This window comes from Globicephala melas, chromosome 2, assembly GCF_963455315.2.
Source record: "Globicephala melas chromosome 2, mGloMel1.2, whole genome shotgun sequence".
NCBI lineage: Eukaryota > Metazoa > Chordata > Mammalia > Artiodactyla > Delphinidae > Globicephala > Globicephala melas.
Genome location: NC_083315.2, coordinates 1,186,469 through 1,207,806, shown reverse-complemented (window position 1 = coordinate 1,207,806; position 21,338 = coordinate 1,186,469). Strand labels below are relative to the sequence as shown.

At 48.8% G+C, this 21,338-nt stretch overlaps 1 protein-coding gene across 1 annotated transcript; it reads right to left on the bottom strand.

Annotated features, from left to right (window-relative positions):
- Positions 1-1,634: 1,634 nt before the first annotated feature.
- BAMBI (BMP and activin membrane bound inhibitor) lies at positions 1,635-6,415 on the bottom strand. Its single transcript, XM_030832334.3, has 3 exons — positions 6,213-6,415; positions 2,746-3,033; positions 1,635-2,353 (listed from the first exon to the last, which is right to left on the bottom strand). The coding sequence occupies exons 1-3, from the start codon at positions 6,286-6,288 to the stop codon at positions 1,935-1,937; spliced, it is 783 nt and encodes a 260-aa protein (XP_030688194.1). The 5' UTR covers positions 6,289-6,415; the 3' UTR covers positions 1,635-1,934.
- Between the last annotated feature and the right edge of the window lie 14,923 nt (positions 6,416-21,338).

The window sequence follows — 21,338 nt, the reverse complement described above, 5'->3', positions numbered from 1 at the left end:
CTGGTATTTGGAAGAAATGGGGTGAATCAAGAATAAGAGCGGGCCAAGCAAGGGAACAGGCCACTTCAGAGTCATGGGACTTGCATGACGCGCTCCCTGACGTGAGGACGCAGAAGAGGCAAGAAGTCTTTCAACCTTCAGGCTACAAAATTACTGCAATTTGATCTAAAGCTTGGAAGAGGCGGTGAGGGTGGAAATTTCACCAACTGGCCATTTTGATCCGTTCTCTTCTCTTAGGTTTGGAGAGTTAGGCCCCAAAATTCTTTGACTCCCTCAAAAATGGACACACATAAAACGTAATACCTTTTATAAACTGTAAGTCATGCGTGCAAGAATTGTCAACCTCAAAAAGCACAACACGAATGCCATTTATTAAAACGCTTATTTATTCCATAGCCTAATTTGTTTGGGGCTGTGGTCCACTAGTTCCTAAATAACCTAGGTATTCATTTTTAGACTAGTCATTTCAACTCAGGTTCTTCCACCAACTGGGCGACTGCACCTGTCTTCTTAAGGGACCCAAATTATACTGATCATAAAATATCCCAGAAAAAAATGCAAAAAATCCTTTAACATTCGTAAAAGAAAACCCCCATGTACTCAAATATGCAGGCTATAGGTTAATTTTTAAGCGAAAGTTTCAAATATACAAAAGTATTGAGAAAAGAACCTACAAATTATTCTCACATTTAAGATAGCAAAGACCCATCTGGGGGGAGAAAGTGAACAAATGTGGCATGGGTTTAAATTCAGGCTGGGCTGTATTGCCGAAGTCCCCCAGGAGTGGGAACACTGGCACATAGTGTGTTAGTGGCTAAAACCAAGTCTATTTGATTATATAAATAAAAGAATCATTTAGGGAGGAAACTGTTATTTAAATCTCGATATATAACGTTCACTCTTGAAAATCTTCCTAAAGATTGAGAAGTAAAAAAAATAATAATAACACTGTGTGGAAGGAAGGCTTAAAAACCAGGAACATGGTACAATCATGTTTGGCTAAATTTGGGGTCCAAAATATTAAATGAGGTTTGAGACAGAATAAACTGATGAATTAAGAAGTAAAAGTAGACAGTGACTAACTTTACCAAAACGAAGTTTCATTTAGTAAAAGCTTTTTTTCCTTTTTTGATCGGAGGTAGACACATTTAAAAACATATTCCAGAGCACCTAGATCAAGTTGCTAAATACCACTCTTTGCTAAGGCAACTTCCGAAATTGGTCAGTGGTATCTGACCTGGTATAAATAAGTTTCTGACTTCTATTAGACGAAAGCTAAAAGCCAGCATCATCCTCACCAAAAATTGTGGGTAAGACACTGAGTGACGGGCAATGCATATTTAAAATTCTCCACACTGTAAGAAAACGACACACGTGCCACGTAAGAAAAAACGAGATCCTGGTCTTGTTTAAAAAAATAATAAAAGCGAAAAAGTTAAGCCAAAATCTATGGTTGAGACCCTACTCTGGGCGATGACGGGCCTTCATCTGTATCATTAATACGTAGTTCCTTACCCTTCCTGCTTAGTTTTTAATTTATGACGACACCGCAAAATTTCAGACAAAAAAAAAAATACATATATATATATATATATATATATTTTAACCTCTATGATAAATCAGGATGTAGGAGCTTACACAGAGCACACGTTCTTTTATTTAGGTACTCGATTCCAGCTCCCTCTGGATGCAAATAACCCTGGTAACAGTGTACAGAGTCTTCTCTTTGCTTTTTATACTTTTAAAGCAAATAATACATTTTGACTGTATTTAAGTCTGTGCAAATAATCCTTCAGAAGAAATATCCAAGATTCTGTTTGCAGAGGTCATTCTAGCTCTCGAAGGTCATGACGCGAGTTTGTTTTTCTTCAGATAAAGTGCTCCCGGCCAGCAGAACTCAAAGGGCCCCAGAGGTCCAGTTCCGTGAGACCCCGTCATACGAACTCCAGCTTCCCGTGCCCACTGTACATGCCCCAGTGCACGAGCGACAGGATCCGGTCGTGGCTGAGGTCAGCCTGTCTCGTCTTGTCGCAGGTCAGACAGCAGTTCTCATGGCCGGTCACGGGCACCATGCACTCCAAGTCCAGCTTTGCCACCTGCCCCTTTTTGGAGTGGTGTCTGTGAAGGCTGTAGTGCAAACGCGACAGCATCTGCTGCCGCTGGTCCTGCAGCCTCTTGCTCTCGCTCCGCAGCATCCTCAGGGCCAACATAATCAGCAACACTAGGATCAGCCCCCCGGCGATGGGAACGGCGATCACCGCCGCCCGGAACCACAGCTCTTTGGAGGACGTCAGCTCCTGCACCTTGGTGATGAGGTTTCTGCTCCCGTCATGCTGATACCTGTTCCCTTGTCCTAAAGGAACACAAGCAAAACGATCAAGCCCTCCTGGAGACGTTTGCGGGCACCCCTCCGTTTTCAACGTGCCACCCCATTAAAGAGAAGCTTCCAATTCAATCAATATTTAGAACAGAAATGCTGCCAGTGTGGCAGAGAAGCTTCCAAAAACACTTGTTTTCCAACTGTCATTACTGATTAGTAATGGTCTCTTAGTGGCTTCAAAATGTTGGAAAAACAGGCAAAACCTATTACGCAGACAGACATCTAACGCTCACGCGGACATGAAAGCTACCCAGTAGAGATGCCCCTTGCACCCAGCTGTGCTTCTCCCTCTGCTATCCCCGATTACATTAACAACAAAATCAGTAGAGACCAGGCAAGGGCTCGGTCAGAGGGCTTCTCCCTACCTGAGGCCTCCCCCTTGGGAGGGGCGAGGACGTCCTGCAGCCCCCTGTAATTGCACATGTCCTCGTGGCAGCACTCCAGCGTGGGCGCAGCGCTGCCAGAGTGGTTGTGGACCTGTCTGGCTTGGCAGACATCTGCTGTGCTTGCGAGAGAGTCCAGGCAGCCGTGCGTGAGAGGGGAATTTGTGTTCTGAGGATCAAGAAGTTTGGAGAAGCAGGCGCTCAGCTCCGATTTACACATGTAACCAGTAGCCACGCAGTGGGCGGCATCGCAGTAGCATCTGATTTCACCTGCAAACAAGGGGAAACTGCATCAGACGGCTTCAGAGACCAGATAAGGCATCCACGTAAGCAACTGCTCAACCCCCGATCTCAAAGACACTCACTTTAGAGAATATTCAGCTGAGGGCTTCGAAGGGCAGTCCGCGTGGACGGGGAAAGCCCTTTGTGCAAGCCGGTGCTTGGATCCCAAGCCAGGGAAATATCATCTTAGAAATGTATTAATCCACGTAGCAGAGAAAAGTTCAATTTAGGATAAGTTAGCGGATAATGAAAAATAACACTTTTGTTTCTGAAGCAAAATAATCACCCCCATAATTTCTCCCACCGTAAAAGGTAAATTACATTATTTACTCAGTTAATCCTACGTGACCGTACAACGTGAGATGCTACGCTGTTAGATTCTGTCAGTGTACGTATTCCATTGCAGCTGCTGAGTCGGTTACTACCTCAAAGGGCTGCACAGAGACGCAAGAGCCTTAGCTAACATCTCGTAAAGCTACTAACCAGAAACACAGCAATCTAGAAGTTGCTCCGGTCGGGGGGGCTGAAAACTATGAAACTGGGTAGCTATTTGCAACCTCTCTAGAAAAGGCAAACTTTGCCTATAAAGATCTCTGCATGCAGGGGAGCTTTTAGCCAGTATGCTGTAAAACAGGAACTAGGCACTTTACAATTAGTGGTTTGCTTGCCAAAGTTAGTTTCTTTCAGCCCAAATGGAAAGTCATAAAACTGGGAGCAGGGAGGAGGGGGTAAAACTGCAAGGCTCACCCCACCCCCACCCCAGACTCCCCAGTTTTATGTGTAATTCAACATGGGATCTAAAAGGGGAAACACTGAAACAGAAAAACCTCTGCTGGTTGAATGAAAAATCCTTAAGGAAACCTCAAATTTTTCTATGGGAAGTGATTAAAAGTTTCCTTTATAAAACTCAGTTTGTGAGTTGCAAGTCACGGCGCAAGATCTGAGGCTTCCACGTCAACTTCTCGTTGAAATTATCTGGCTCTGGGAGCGCTCGCTCACACGCTACCTGACCCGGTGGACCGCGGCCACTGTCACCTGCCACGGCTGAAGCTGCTGTGAACTGAACCCGGGTACACACCTCTCCCCAGCTTCCTCCTCTGAAGTTCGGCCTGGTTACAGAAACCGCCGCCCTGAAATTGAGCACCAACACCGACACGGGGCACTACCACTTTGCAAACCTCTTCCCAGCCTCGCCTTTCTTCCTCCCTCCTCCCGCGAGTGCCCGAGTGAGAGGTCTCATTTAACTATCTGTCCAAATTCCAGGCCACCGGACCGAGCGCTCAGCCTGCACCGGCATCTGCTAATGCTTCAGGTCTAAAAACGCAGCCAAGTAAACACAGATCTTTGGCAACCTGGGTGCCACCCCGCAAAGCCGGAGGTCTTGCTCCTGTCCTGTCCTGCTGCTGTCCTGTCCTGTCCCGGTCTGGGCCCAGGTCCCTTCTCCAGTAAGCAGGACCTTCCAGTCAGAAGCCTGCTTCGCAGCAGCTCTTTACTCCTCCTTCCAAGCTTCTTGCTCTTTCGCATAAAGCTCACTGGTCTTAAGTGGTGATGACTGCAGATCCCTAAGTCTGACAATTTCCACAGACAGATTGAAAGTAGACATAAAACAGATTAAAAGTCAGTTTTGATCCCAGTCACTTCAGACCTCGTGCAGAAAAGAAGCTGAACACAAGTAGAAGGCTGCCTCAGTGTTTACGAGAGCCTGTTTGAAAGACTGTATTTTCAGTGACCTAAAACAGTCTAATAAAATCTTGACAGGTAACTAGGAAAGCTCTAACAACTTTTTTTTTTTAATTGGAGCCACATTGGAGCAAGTTGAATGGACTTTTGTGTTACTGTATTAAAACTCTATTTCTGCCGTTTCATAAAGTTTCTTCCTGTGGCACGTGGAAGGCCAGGAGGGGACTGGTATTTTGAAACAGGGAACAATGCTCTTCTGTCTGCCCCCCTTTCTAGTTACTGTATGTGGTGATTAAACAAAAATGTCTGCTTCAGTCCGGACGGCTACAGGAGAGACTGCGGGCTTCTTCCAAAGCGTTTGAAGTCCGCAGCAGTCAGAAACCTCTGATCCCCTAATTATATCATTATCAGGCACATAGTTTCGGTATCTGCGACTTATGTCAGCCGCAGTCCGGCCCCGTTCGGCCGGCCTTTGATAGGGCCAGGAGGCTCCCCTCTGCACCCCGCGAGGGCTGTTATTTAGGGTTGATTACAGCCTTCCTTGCAAAGTAAATAAATACTGCAGCACATCATCCTCGCTGGCCTGGCGTATCCTTCAACCTCATGCCTGCTACATGGCAATTAGAGGAAAGGGGGCGTGGGATGCGGGGTGGAGAAAGCTAAAAATGCTTCCTGTTTTCTAAAAAAGTATCTGTTCGCAGAGCAAACAGCAGGGAGAGTTCCTGGCGAGGGAGGCTGGGGGACCTTGAAACCCAGAGGCAGTTGTTTGGGTTATTTCGACCTAAACGGCGAAAGCCTGCAGGGAAAAAAAGAAACTGACCGCTGCTTTTTTTTTTTTTTTTTTTGAGTAGCGTTTATAAAATATGAGGTGAGTGGGAAACACGACCGCTGACAGAGCCCCCACCTCCCAACCCCTGAGAAGCAACACAGTCCACACTCCTGCACACACGCACACCCCTCGGACGGCACACACGCTCGCGGGCTCACAAGCACCCTCGCTCGAAGACACACACACACTCACGGACAGAGACACTGCAATACAGACACGCACTCGCAGCAGAGACACACTCAAATACAGAGCCGCGCAGACCACCGAGACACACACTCACGACGGAGACGCGCACACGCGGGCACTGGGCGACGGGGGCGGGGTCCGCCGTCCCTCCCGGCCGCCTCCGCCCCACACTCGGGCCCCGCTCCCCGGCTGCAGCGATCGGAAGTTCACGACGGGCCGACCTGTACAAACACTGACAACCACTCGCCCGCAGGCTGTCACTCCATCTCCGCGCGTCGGGCCCGGGACACCCCGGGGCGGCCGCGAAGCCACCGCCGCGACTTCTAAGGACGGGCAACTTGTCGCGACCTGCGGGCCCCGCGAGGGAGGCCACCTCTCCCGCCGCTAACAAAGCCCTGGCGGCGGGCGCCCCGGGACCCCGCGGCCCTCCCCGGCGAGCGCGCGCCCAGCCGGCTGGCCGGCGGGCACCCACCTTTGGTGAGCAGCACGGCCATGGCGCAGAGTTCGAGCTGCAGCCAGATGAAGATGTAGCTGGAGTGACGATCCATGGACGCCCCCCACGGCCGCGGCGCCGCCGCCGGCTCCCGGAGCCGCGGCGCAGCTGCAGCCTACGGCTCCCGGCGCGTGCAGGGCATGGGTGCTGCCCGGGGCGCGGGGCCGGGCCGCGGCCGGAGCATGGAGCGCGGCTGGAGGGCGCGCGGGGCAGGGTCCGACTCCGCAAGGCGCGCTCCTCCGCTCCGCCCGCTCGGCGCGGCGGTCGGAGTGGGCGCCCGGCTCCGTTCCCCGCGTTCGGCCGGCCACTCGGCGAAGGCGCGAGCGCCGGAGCGCGCAAACACCGTCCGCCGCGAGCTGCCGCCTACACCCGCCCGGATCAGGCCGGCTCCTCGCCGTAAATAGCGCCCCGCGCTGGGAGCCGGCCGGCGCCGCCCCGCCCCGGCCGCGCCGGCGCCGTCCGATTGGCCGCCAGGCTCCAGCCGCTCCTCCCGCAGACAGGGGGCGGGGCCGGGCGCGGGCTGAGGGCGCTGCCCCGCGGCTCCGAGCGGCGCCAGCGTCTGGGCTGCGGAGGGCGCCGGCCGTCTCCCGCGCTCCCCCTCGCGGAGGCCGCGCGCCCGTGACCTTCGGGAGCGGCTGGTTGAGCCGGGCCTCAGGCCATGCCTCGGGCCCCCGCCTCCGTGACCCTCACTGCGCTGCCTCGGGCCGGCGTGCGCCAGCGCGTGGCTTCCTTGTCGTTCCCCGAAACTCGCGAGTGACCCGCGCGGCCGCCTTCGGACCCCTCCCGTCGCGCGGCGCGCCTCGGGAGCTCGGGGGAGCGGGGGCGGCCCCCGGCGTGGGCCCTGCGGGCCGGCGCGCGCCCGGGGAGGGCGTCCGGGCGGGAAGGGGGCGCGTTCAGCCCTCTCCCCGCCCCTTCCGCGCGTCCGCCCAGCCGAGTGATCAATAAGGCCCAGACAGGCTGTCGATCTGCAGGGGCCGCCGAGTTCTCCCGGGTAGACGGGACGAGTAGCCGGCCACAGACACTTAACGAGAATTAGCAAATCCAAAAGCGCCCGGCGCCAGCGAGACGACACTGGCCGAGACTGACACTCAATTAACCACCCCCCCGAACAGTCGCCGGCAAACACACCGGCTGACCCTGATCAGTGCCAGCCCCGCGGGGAGCGCCCTTCTGAGATGCTAATTCACTTACTAGGACTTGGGGGGTTGCCCGCCACAAAGTGCCCAAAGGCGGTCCTGGGAGGGTTGCTGTTGTTTTTCTATTTTTGTGGAGAGGAAATTCAGTTTAAAACTCTTATCTGAGGGAAGCTCTTTTCTCCCCTCCCTCCCAAACCTGGGGTTAACAAAAGTCAACCATTTGCAAAATTTCCTTTTAGGATCAGCCAGCTTTTTGCTACCTGATAAAATGTCAAGGGGTGGGGCGAGGGGGAAAGGCGCATTTAACGCTAAGGCAGGAGAAGCAGTCAAACCCTTGAGGACTGAAGAGTGCAGAAATTAAGACTAAGAAGAAAAATATCTCTCTCTATATATATTTTTTGTATACATATATTTTTGTGTGTATATATATACACACACATACATATATATGTCTCGACTGAAAATCAAGGCCAACCTTGTAAATTAATGTTGTAAGTCCACAGAGCTGCAGGATGTAGTTAATGAAATTGCCTTTGAAAAATAACGTGTATATAATGCAGAAAAAATAAAATAATTTCATAAACTGATGTTCTGCGCATTACCTCACTGGATCAAAATTGCGTCTAAAAGGAGAGGAGCGCCAGCCCAGCAGAAGTTTTAAGAGGCAGTTAAACTGGTTAGGGCACCAGGTAAGCAGCAGCGGGCGTTTCTTAAGTGGGGGGTTGCCCAGCAGGTCCCGAGGGGAGGTTTGGTTGGTACTTCCTGACATGTGAGTATTTGACAAGTTAACAGCTCTAAGGGGTTTATGCAGACAATACTTGTCCTGTAATGACACACTCTCTTTTAACTCTAGAGAGTCCATTATTAGCCAACAGGAAACTTTTCGAGCATATTCATTCAACTATTTTGGAGCGCCCACTGTAGGCCAGGCTCACAGCTTGCGGGGTCCAAAAGATGCCAGAACCTACATGGTAAATCACAAACAAGGGATGATGGAGATGATGTGCACAGTTATGATGCGTACAGACAGCAGCGATAACTAGCCCAGGAAGGGAAGCAAGCCCAGAAGGTCTGCTGCAAGCAGTGACACCTGCCATGACGCCTAAAGAATGAAAGAATTGGGAGGGGACCATTACAAGCACAGAGGACCACAGGAACTTAGGCGTGAAATTCATTGATCGCAAGGGGGCATATGGGTGGTAAGGAGAAGATGGGTAGTTGGGACTACAAGCAATTCTTTGTTGCTGGAGCATAGATGTGAAGCAAGGAGTGGGCAGAGATGCCCCAGAAAATAACCATATCTACCTGTGATGCAGATAAAAATGCCTGTTTAATGGAAGAGGGTCTGGGGGATGCGCTGACGAAAGTCGTATTGTAGTAAACACTTTGAATGCCTTCCCAGCCCCCTTCAGAGAACGTCCCCTTTCGTCCCCTAGGCACGTCCCCTAGGGCACTGTGCCCCTCTGGCCATAACTAGTCACACAACCCCAGTTGGACCAATTAGGTTCTCTCTTCGGGGTCTTTAGACTGAGGTGCTGGTCAGTCTCTAGAGGTCACTTCACGAGAGACAAACAAATTCAGAGTCCACCTGTCTGCAAAGCAAGAGAAAACGGACAGAGATGTGCAGGGTGGCAAAGACGTAAGCCCAGATGGATTCCCAGTCCTTGGCCTAACTTCCGGTCCTTAAATTCCACGTCAGGGTTAACTCAGGCTCCTCGATAAGGTCCTCTCGTTACTTAAGGTTCTTTTACTTTCAACCCGAAGGGTTCATGCTCTGATACTTACCTTTTACTGAATTAACATCAGTTGCTGTTATTCCAGGATGTGTACTTTTTTTGTTCCAAATACAATTCGGAATAAGAACATCATGATCAGACAGTGATTCTGCCTCTTTTATTTTCATTATTAGTTTAATGGGCAGGCTTTTTAAATGGCTAAAAATTCCTTTTACGAGAAACAAGTCTGCACTTTATCTAAGGGTTTTGGAGCAGACATGGACTTTTCAACTAAATGAACAAGAGTGTTTGAATCAATATGGAAAATCAAAATTTGTTTAGGGATAATATGTCAACTATGAGGCCGTATCAATAGTTGAAAGAATAAGCAACCATTTTAATTCAATTTAAGGCTCAAGGAAAATTGCTTCTCTACAGAATTTTACTTGTGTTTTGTATGTAATTTGGTTATTACTTTCCCACAGGTAGGTTGATAAGGGGAAAATAGTAATATCTAGTGGGATTTTTTTTTTAATTTAAATCAACAAATGAAATCAATGGACAATTTCTTTTTACTCTTATGAAGGAAATTGTGAAAATATAAGCTGGGAACCAGCTATCTATACCCAAGAACAGAAAGCTGATTTTGGACCTAAAACCCGAAATAATTAAGCATTGTAAGAGTTTTATTTTATTACCTTTGAACAGTGTTCTAGATATGATATATACGAACATATATATACTATATAATCACAACATGCCACTATGATGCATTTTCATGGTTGTCCTATACACAGAAAAACTCTAAATTTTATTTTTCTTATAAATAGGAAAACAAATACCTCAAGGGTTTTTACGTCCCAAGCCATTTTGTTAACAAAGCTGCAAATACTCTAGCAATCTCTGCTTACCCAAATAATGCCATTGTTCCCCCAAATTATATGTGATACACCATTTCAGCAATTCCTCTCTCCACGATACAGATGAAAAATAACTCGGTACATTTTGTTCAGAAGCAGTTGTGTTCAAGTTCCCGGCTAGCGTACAAACTATTGCAGTCTAGAGATAGACTCTAACATTTCTCCCTGTTATACAAATCTTCTACCAACCAACAATCCACAGAGGTTAGATAACACTTTGAATTCCCAGGAGCAGTTTTGTTTTTTGTTTTTGTTTTTTTAAAGTCATTTGTTCTCAGGAGTTAGGAGTGCAGAGCTAAAATTTACTTTCTTTGGAATATGGTCAAAGGTGAGAGATTAGCCCAGCCCAAAGGAATGAGTGTCTAGTGAAGTTTTTTCTTTTCTTTTTTCCTCCAAAATGGAAAAGGAGATAAAGGACAGAGTGCAGAGTCCAGGACACAGTGTGATAGGACCTAGAAAAAAAGGGGAAGACTGAAGCCCACATTCCCAAATGCCCATCCTCCTACAGACTAGCAAAAATGCTATTGAGTTTTACAAATACCACAGAGTATCTGTTGTGTTGAGAATTTTTAAAGCAACTAACTTTAGAATACAGTAAGAAACGGATTAAAAGAACATCATGAACTTAACAATGGACATTATTTCTAATCAAATAGTATCAAGTATATTCTGTGTGATCCTTGATATAGCCTTTGTTCTATTGACTTATGTTAATGTAATCTCCAATTAAGCCAGTAGAACTTTTAGAAATTATTCAATAATTTCTGCTAGTTTTGCCTATCTGATGTCAAATAACGAGGTTGATTCCTTTTGTTCTTTTAACTAAAATGGTAAATTAATCTTTTAAAGCAGAGAAATTACCTTAAATTCCTGCTTAACGGAACATCCTTGACCCAGAATGCTGTTCAGATTCAAGCAACGGACAGTATTTGGCGTTCTATCTCCTTAGCTGGCAATACTAGTCTTTTTTTGGATTTTTTTTTTAATGTTCATGTACAAACCATTAAAATTAAAAGCTCTGATATTTTCATTAGACAATCAAACATTTAGGCTCTCGCTTGACGTTGGCTGAAACCTTGCATCCTGGCCCACCGCCCAAAACCGGCCTGTGTTCCCACTGCTCCACCTTTATCCAGGCTTACCCGGGGGGTCTATGTTCCAAGACCTTCAGTGAATGCCCGAAACCTCAGATAGCACTAAACCCAATACATTCTATGGGTTTTCTTCCTAGTCATACATACCTACAAAAAGGTTTAATGTATAATTTAGGCACAGTAAGAGAATATCCGAATTGCCAGCATCCCTCTTCTTGCCCTTTGGGGCCGTTACTAAGTAAAATAAGGGTCACTTGAACACAGCACTGCGGCCGCAACAGCCCATCTGATAACTGAGAGGGCTACGAAGTAACTAAGGGATAGGACACAGCGAACAAGGGGGTGATTCACATCCCGGGCGGGACGGCGCTGGACACCACGAGATTTCAGCACACTGCTCAGAATGGCATGCAATGTAAAACTTATGAATTGTTTATTTCTGGAATTTTCCATTTAATATTTTTGGACAATTCATCAGGTAACTGAAACCTCGGATATCAGAATTGCAGCAAAGGGGGGACTGCTGTAACGACTGCTCCTCAATCCATTCTATTCTAACACTGGATCTTCCAAACTGAAATCTCATTAACAGAACAGAATGAGGTCTTTGCAGTGGAACTCTGTAATTACTGGTATTTGCCATCATGTTTCTGTCCCTGCCTCTGTTCTTATTTCGCAACAGTGTCTGAGGAAATAATTAGCTATACAGTATTTGTTTTGCCGTTTACAAAGTATCAAGATGCACATGAAATTTGACGTATGTGTTCAACCCATGAAATGAAATGCCATCCAAATGAGCATATCTTCTAATATTTAATGCATTTCAGTGAAATGTTTCCTGTGGGCAGAAGTCATGAACAGAGCTGCAGGGTTGCACTGAGATCATCACTGAACAACTCTTGTTTTTATCCTTGATATTAAGGGAAGAACTTACAGTGCATTTTCCCCCATATTCGATAATCTTCCTTTGTTCCATTTGGTCACCTAACACATAAGCTCTTATTCTGCTGTGAATTTGTTTAAACACAAGTAACCCTTCACTGGCCCGTTCATAGTTTGGTGTCACTTACCTATATTTTTAGCCTATCATTTCAAAGATATCATTTAAAATATGCACATCTATAGCTCAGGCAAACTTGTTTAATTAAAAGAATGAGAGACCCACTTGAGATGACTTAATTTAGGAGGGGTTTCTTGGGAGGATACAATAGCCTTATTGTCAGGATACAGCCAGTTGGTAACTTACAAGCATTACTTATCTTCCCGAGAAGCCAGTATCCCTGAAACCGGAAACTAGAACACTTGGGTCTCATTTTCCCAGGGTTCTCTTTGCTTCTCACCTCTCTACCAAACAGCTGGCACACTTTCCCTACTTCTAGTTTTTGCTCTTCATAACTTCTGCTTGCTTTTATACAATCATAAGCCCCTGTTACACAGGTTGCTGTTCAGCTTAGGGAGAGATCATCTCAAAATGCTCTGTTTATGGTCCGATCAGCTAGGGCAGGGTCCTGGCTGATATAAAACACGACTGCTGCCCGTCATCAAGGTCGTGGACCAGGAAGACCGGAAAGTGTGGGCAGGCCAGCACCATAAGGCATTTATATATATATATATATATGGCATATATATGGTACACACATAAAAACAAGGTTATCATTTAACTCGCCTTTTTATTTTTTATCTTTACTTTTTGTTGTTGTTAGAATTAGGCTTGAAATAAAGATTCACACGTTGTAATGATTGATATGTCCTTATGGCTTGTTACATTTATCGGTTCCACCTCCTCTCTGTCTTTTCTTTTTGCTCTGCTGGTTACTTATGGAAACAATCAGATCATTTATCCTATAGGGTTTTCTGTGGTCTAAAGTTTGCTGATTGCATCTCCATGGTGTCACTTAACACGTTCCTCCTTCCTGCTATTATTTCCTGTGAATTGGTTGTTAGATCAAAAGTCTCCATCAGGTTCAGACTCAGTTGGTAAGACTACCTCCCAGATGATGATTGTACCTCTCTCAGAAGTTCATTCTGTCTCTTTGCTTCTATTTGTGTGATGTGAAGTTATAGATAATCATTGCCTACATCCATTATTTCAGTGGGGAATGCAAAACCGTGATATTCTATTATTTTATGTTCATTTATTAGCTGGAACACTTCTATAAAGAGAAACTTTCCCCTCATCATTAACTCGCCTTTTTAATAAGAAAAGTATTAGTGAGTGGAATTAAGATCATTCCTTTAAATTCTTAATTTAGTGTGAGTTTATCACTTGAGTGTTTGCTGTCATCAGGATTTTAGTTCCCTGACCAGGGGCTGAACCCGGGCCCCAGCAGTGAAAGCACTGAGTCCTAACCGCTGGACCACCAGGGAATTCCCTCATCAAAAATAAACTTAAGGGACTTCCCTGGCGGTCCAGTGGTTAACACTCTGCACTGCCACTGCAGGAGGCATGGGTTCGATCCCTTGTCAGGGAAAGAAGATCCCACATGCTGCACAGCACAGCCAGAAGAAAAAAGAACAGAGCCTCAGTGCCCCTGTGGCTACTGTCAAGTGGCCTAACACACATGTAATTAAAATTCCGGGAGAGGGGCTCAGAGAAAATATTTAAAGAAATGAAAGTTGAAAAACGTCCAAATTTTAAAATTAAAAAATCTAATGTAACCAAATGAAGGTGGCCCATCTTACGTGGACTAAAGACTCAGAACATTTCCAGAATCCAGGACTGAAAAACCACATTGAACTTGGATTATTTTTAATAGACAACCATCTTGAATATCCTGTCTTTTCAGTTGACTGCGGCAACTAAAAGAGCTTTTTTATTAGTTTCCTGAGAGAGATGGGTATTTGGGGTAAATAATCATCTGGCTTTCTCCACACATGTAGTTTGGATACCGGAGGCCAAGGTGCCTTCCAGTCTGTATGTAACACGTGAGCCAAACCCTTCGACTTTACAACCAAAAAGCCAAAGTAGTCACTTGCTTCCTTAGAGTTCCACCCGCTCTGCCCCACCCCATACCACTTAGCTGTTCCTCATAAAATCACAGGAGTATGAAGACAGGCTCTAAAGAAGCAGCATTGTTTTCATCGTTACTCAATTTTCCTTTTCCATCTGGCTCCTTAAGAGGTTTCTAAACCCTGAAAGACCAGAAAACCCATTTATCACTCCTTTATTCCCTTCGATGCCTTTCACAGCGTGGTCCTGAATACGTCTTATTTTTAAGAAGCAGATGCCAGTGAGCGCATTTCCAGTGGAAAGGATGTAACTTTGTAGATGAGGAAACATCGCTAACCAGGAGACTGAAGACCTGAACTTGTACCTAGGCTCCATCATTCAGTGTGTGATCCCGGGAAATGAATTGTCCCCTTCGTGCCCCACCTCCCCCTTCCCGTAAGGGACAGCAGTGGTGCGTGGCCTAGCTGCCTCTGATATTCCTGCAAGAGGAACAGGAGACCATCTCATGAAGTTTTAAGTGTGAAACCCTATAGAAATGTCACATGATTCTCCTTAAAATCAAAGGCTTTATTCAGATCCACTCTTTAGTCATCTGGATACACTGATGATGCTTCAGGCCTTTCCAGCTGGTTTTAGGATTCTCTTCTCCCTGGAGCTGAGGGTCAGAGGTACAAACGATGCCACGGCCAAGCCAGGCTGGCAGGGTGATGTCTCTCTAAACATAGCAAGACTCTTGCCAACAGAGTTTACCTCCCATGAATGTAGGTAGTCCAAGAATCAGCTGAAACAACTTGGTGGCTAACTTATCATTACACAAGACATAGAGCTGCTCCCAGGAGCCATGATTCATGCCTCTGGTGTCCTGGGAAAGACAAGAATCTTCCACCTCAGCATAGGACTCCCTTGGATCGCCCGTCTCCAGTTCAACAGCATTTTTCAAAAAAGTCTGATGCTGCTTAACGCACTGTCAGAAGAAAGCATTTCCCAGTAAAACCCTGACTGATTACGGATGTACTTGCCACGAGCTACTCATGAACCACGCTCTTTTTAATGGATGATCAATAAGATTACTGAAGGGCCTCCTGTCCTCAAAACGCTTTCAACCCTGCCATCCTTCTTTTAGGTGACCGTCTAACAAATGTTTGGAGAAACTGGGGCGGGGGGCGAGGAGAGGGGTGCTGACATGCTGACGTTACTTTTTCCCTAATCCTTCAAGTCTTCCCCGGAAGCCCTGCAACGTTTCTGGAAATAGGTGAGTTCAGGCCCTTGATAGACGCAGATAATGCAGAGAAAAGAACCTATGTTTTCATATATATATATATTTTTTTTTTGCATTACGCGGGCCTCTCACTGTTGTGGCCTCTCCCGTTGCGGAGCACAGGCTCCGGACGCGCAGGCTCAGCGGCCATGGCTCACGGGCCCAGCCGCTCCGCGGCATGTGGGATCTTCCCGGACAGGGGCACGAACCCGTGTCCCCTGCATCGGCAGGCAGACCCTCAACCACTGCGCCACCAGGGAAGCCCTGTTTTCATATTTTTGTCTCGAGGTGTAATCAAAGCCCTTCCAGGTCTAAAATCTTTTCGTTTCTATCACGCAGCCAGGAGTCCAGCAAGACAAGGGAGATAAGGGGGCGGGGGGCGGGTGGTAGCCGCGGAGGGGGCGGGGGGCATCTTCCATCTTGACAGATCCGGGAAGTTTCGGGAGCGTTAACCCCAGGCTCTGCACATTTGTACTGGTTTCCGGTTTACTGGAAGCAGAGGAGTACCTGGAGATATTAGCGTGAGCAGAAAATAAATGCTAACGCAGGTTCCTCTGAGTTTCCGTTGCAAGTAGAAAAAAGTAGCAGCAGCATCGCCGTGTGGGCCCGTCGGTGGGACGCTAGTGTCTGTTCTAGGGAGGCCTCGGGCCGCAGGGATCGGACAGGAAAAGATGGACAAGGGGAGGCCGAGGCTGCGGGGGGGGGGGCCCGGGGAGGGCGCGAGATCCCTGGGGGAAGCGAACGCGGAGAGCCCCGCATCCTCATCGAAGGTACCGGCGCCGAGGCCACAAGCAGCTCCGCCGCTTCGCGCGGCTCTGCAGGGACCCGGCGCACCGCAGCAGCGCCGCTCCTCCCGCGGCCTCGAGGTCAGCGCCCCTGCGCCCCCACGGCCGCTCGCCTGCCGGCTCCGGCCAGCTGTCCTCTGCCGCCCCTGGTAAACAAGCGGCGGGCAGACTCTCCTGGTCTGGACAGATCCCCCCAGGCTAGAGTCTGCAGGGATTGGCGATGCGACCCTTGTGCCATCGCGCCCCATCAGGCTGGAGTTCTCAGTCCCGTCCGCACCAAAACCTCCTTCCCTGTCCCCTTTAACGCAGGGAACAGATGTGGGTCTTCAGAACAAGCCCGGGGCAGCGGGGGAGTGAGGACGGTGGTGGATGGGATGGGAAAGGGCTGTACTGTTGTCTAGCTCTTGGTCAAAATGGGCTCCGGGAATCATTTAATTATTGCAAAGCAGTCGAGGGTGATGGAATAGACATTCCTGAGTGGCACCCTGCAGCTGTAGAGACGAGGCCAGGGGAGTTTACGTGTGTTTGGAAAAACCACGGTTTTATATAAATATAGTTATAAAATATATTTTTTTTCCTGATTGCAAAAGTTATGCATCATTGAAGAAAACTTGGAAAACACAGAAAAGAAGTGTGAAACTTCTGCGGCCAGGGCAGGTGGCGGGGCACTGTCCCTGGTCCGTGTCCCTCAGGAGCTCCCAACTCAGAGAAGAGGAGGGAGGTGTTCCCTGCTCCTGGGGCTCTGCGTACGTAGGGCTCCGGCCAGCAGTGTGTGGTTTGGGCCAAACATGGACAAACCTCCCCAGGCCTGTTTTGTCATGCATCAGGTATGAGCAGTAGAGTGATCTCTAAGATCATGTCCAGATTCTGTGGAAGAGCCTCAAAAGTGAACTCAGGGTCCAAAACAGCGAGCGCCACCTTCTCTATCAAGTCAAATAAAGTGCGATTACTACCTTCCAAGAAAGGCCTTACGAAGGCCTCCAAAAGCAGCCACCTGACCCTATCACTTAGGAGCTCTGTCCCTTAAAAACAGGTGCAGGTAATAGCACAGGTGTTTGACAAGGCAACTTGGTGCCAGTGCCAGTTGAAAAAAGTCCACCGCCAAATTATGACTGTCCTACTGGAAACTGCACTGATCAGACCATTCTAGAACGTGAGCTTAATGCAGACGGAGCACCTTAAAAGGTCTTTGAGAAGTGATCAAATTGGTAAAGGCACTCAGTGCCACGCTTAACAATAAATGCAAAGGGAAAACTTTCAAGGATAAAAAAGGAGACTTGCTTAAGCTGTCAGGAACACTTAAAAGTAAGGAAGACCTTGCTGGCATGATTGCTCCTGGGAGCCGGGAGGGGCGGTGGTTCCCCAGCACTAGAGGAAGTCGGGTGAAGGACGTGTGAACCAGTGGTTGGAGCAAGAGACCCTTTAAAATCTCTTTCAACACTAAGATGCTAGAGTTACAGCCACAGGTTCTGGTTATAGATGAAACGCTGTGTCACTTTCCAGAAGTAGGGAAAACGCTGGGCCCTGGAACTCATGAAGGACTAAGGACTGAAGAGTCAATGCAGACTGTGCCAAGCTGCTCCGGACTCCGGACTTCCCGCTGCGGGGATGAGCGAGGGCTGAGGCTCAGGACTTCCCGCTGCGGGGATGAGCGAGGGCTGAGGCTCAGCTCCCATCCCCAGAGCCACCGTGCACCTGGGGTTTGCCCTGACTGCCTGAGAGGAGATGCCTTTTTCTAATTCACAAAAAAACATAGTACGACCCAGCCTTTACTAACCTGGCAGGTCTAGTTCATTGGCAGGTAATCATAGCGCAGGCTGCAAAGGGGAGATGGACCACAGGAAGACAGCTGATAACTGGGCTGTTGAGTCGAGTTTGCGATCCACACAAGACCACAGAGAAAATCTCAAAACCGTTTCAAGCTCATAGACGTTCTCCCAAACCTGCATTGTGTGTTACCGAAAAGCACTTCCTTTCTCTCTGTCCTGACAGAGTCCATCTTTCACTTGACAAGTGGACAGATTTAACTTTCTGTGGGGATAAAGACTCAGCAAACCTTAACACGCTTTCTCCAAAATCATTTCATATCCATAGCATAATTTGAGACCCCCCCCCAAAAAAAAAGGCAGAGGAGGGTGGAAGGAGAGACGGGGGAAGGGGAGGTGAGCAGAGGAGGGTGGAAGGAGAGACGGGGGAAGGGGAGGTGAGCTGGGGAGGGTGGAAGGAGAGATGGGGGAAGGGGAGGTGAGCAGAGGAGGGTGGAAGGAGAGACGGGGGAAGGGGAGGGGAGCTGGGGAGCCCACAGCTTTCTTCACGGTGGTACTGTAGTTTGTTTTCCCAGCTTTTGCTAACACGTTATTTTTTTTCCATTCTTTTTTTTAAATTGAAGTAGAGTTAATTTACAATGTTGTGTTAACTTCTGCTGTAGAGCACAGTGATTCACTTATACACATACATACATTCTCTTCTATATTCTTTTCCATGATGGTTTATCACAGGATATTGACTCTAGTTCCCCGGGCTCTACAGTAGGACCTTGCTGTTTATCCATTCTCTCTATATACTCGTTTGCATCTGCTAATCCCACACTCCCGCTCCATCCGTCCCCCACTCACCCTCCCCCTTGGCAGCCACAAGTCTGTCCTCTGTGTCTGTGAGTCTGACTATGTTCCCTAGACAGGCTCATTTGGAACATGTTATTTTAAATTCTTGGTAAGTCTGCCTTGAGATGCTCCTGGGACCGGGCCCTGCAGAACCGGGAACAGAACCGCCAAGCCCAGACTGTGCCCTTCCTGCCGCTGAAAGCTCTGACCTCCCAGCGTCCTCCCCGTGCGTCACAGCCTCTGAGGCCAGAGCAGCAGCGCCGGGAGCAGGGCCTCTGCCCCAAACCACCACCTGCTCTTTTCTCACACGTTTGGGTTCTTAACTGCATCATTCAAGTTATTTAATTGTGTTCACTCTCTAGAGAACGTAAAAACTGTTTAAAAATGAACAAGGAAGTGGAAAACCCACCAAGGTAACCCCTTATTCCTCAGCCTACACTGGAACACACACAGCCATTAGCAGTTTAGTTTTCCAGAGAATAAAGACGCACTGTCTCTGCAGCCCAGAGCTTTCTCCTCTTGGAGGGGACACACCCTCCGGCCAGAGGGGGCCGGCCTGGGCTTGGGTCTTTCTCGCCCTCTAGTGACCGGAGGGAGGCAGCACCCACCTGGGAGGACAGGCAGCTGCCCTTGGCTGTTGACACAGAAAGCGAGGTCCTTCTGGGGAAACTGAGACTCGGTGTTTCAACGAACGTGTCTCAGTGTCATGCGGTGACCTCAGTAAGAGGGCTGTGAGCCCTGTTCCCAGAACCTTCCTAGGGCCTCGGACAGTAACAAACAATCTCCTCTGGGCATGAGGCCGGGGAAGCTGGTGGCAGCAGGTGAGGTGTGGACCACGGCTGTGACCACCGTTCTGAACAGAGCACCCTTCCCTGTGAGGGGCCTGTGTCACCCGCCAGCAGTCCAGGGCGCCTCCCAAGGAGGAGGTCATATTCTGGGCCACCCTGGTTCATTCTTTGGTTTTTTTGTATTTTTGGTGGAATTGCGTTTACTGAACAGAACCCCCGGGAGGCATTGCCCTAAACCTCTGAGTCCTAAATGTGAGCATTGTTCCTACAAACCCACAAACTCTTCTGGCCAACTTCAACCTTCAAAAGCAAACAGAAAACCTCCAAACACATGAGTAAAACAGAGATCCCCTCCTCTCCTGATCCAAGCAACACCGAAGGAAGGTGACTGACATTCCCCGGCACTGAGGGTGGCAGCGCGCTGCGGACGCGGCCTGGGGCCCCACACCCCGCCCTCACGTGACCTGAGAACCTGACTCTCATTCGGGTCGAGATCAAAGCCAAGAGGCTAACAGGATAATTCAGGCTCCAATCCCACATGACTTGCCCGTCTAGACTGATCAAATTAATCAAACCGTTCCTCTGGTACTGAGTAAGAGCTACGTGAGGCCACGTCAGCCTCTTTTAAATTAAATCACGGAAGTGATCACGTCTGTCTCTGACTTTAGAGCTGAGGAAGTCGAGCGGAGGTACACCCTCCACCCCGGGGGTCACAGCAGCTGAGCCTCCCACGGAGACTCTAGGCTCAGGGCATCACCGTCCGGCCCGTCTCGAAGGGAGAAGCTGTGACGGGCCACCACATTCACTGTCCGTTTCTCTTTGAACCAGGGTATGGGTAGAAATTGCGAGCGTTTCTGAAAGTCCACAGCAACATTTTGGTGATACTGAAAGGCCAAATTACCTCTCGACAAAAGGAGCAATTTGAGGGAGAGGGGAAAAGGAGAAGAGAGAACTTTTGCTTCTCAGAGTAGAGCTGTTTACAAGGTGATGGAATCACTGTCACACCCAGACCTCACTCACCTCCTACGAGCCTGAAGTGAGGATTTCTGGGAATGGGTTTGGGGTCGTCCTTGGATTTCAGCTGTCGCTGCAGGAACCAGCCTGCCTAGGTAGCTGTCAGTGACTGTTTTTCCTGATGCTTGATTCAATTTGCAATCTCCCTCTGCTCCGACCTTGGCCTTTGCCTGTAGAAAACGTTCCCTGACCCTGACCCTGACCCTGACCTCGGCGTCTTTAGGTACATAAACCAAAGCAACGAGAATCATAGCCTTCGCACCAGCCAGGATGCCCACGCCCACCAGCGAAGTGGTTTCCAGGGAAGGGACCCCTCAGGGCTCCTGGCTGAGGTCCATACCTGATTTCCCTCCTGAGGAGGGTGGTAGGAGCCCCCCCAGTCACTCCTGGAGATGACGTCTCTTCCAGGCCACCAGGAAGGTAGCCGCGACCTCCCCTGGGGCCCTGCCCTCGGGGGGCCCAGCTTCCCACCTGACGTTGCTGCTCCGCGGGGTCCTTCCTCCTCTGAGGAGCAAGTACTTGGAACTTTGCGATCGGGATGCAAGAAAGACAGTGAGAGAAGAGCCCCGGGCCGAGCGCCACCTTGACCCCAGCACTGGGTTTGGACCAGCTCTCACGGAGCCCCTGGGGGCTGCAGAACCCTCAGCTACAAAACGAGCCAACCTGAAAACCGGCTTCTCGAGTTCCTTGAGGCTCTAGAACCCAGCGCCTCCCTTGTGATGCCCGCTCGCGTGGTGGAGGGTTAGTAACAGGCGGCAAGGTGGGGTCCTTCAGGTGGAGAAAGACAGGTGTCACGGGGTGGTGCTCGAGCGTGGAGTAAAATTGAAAAATGATACAAATGA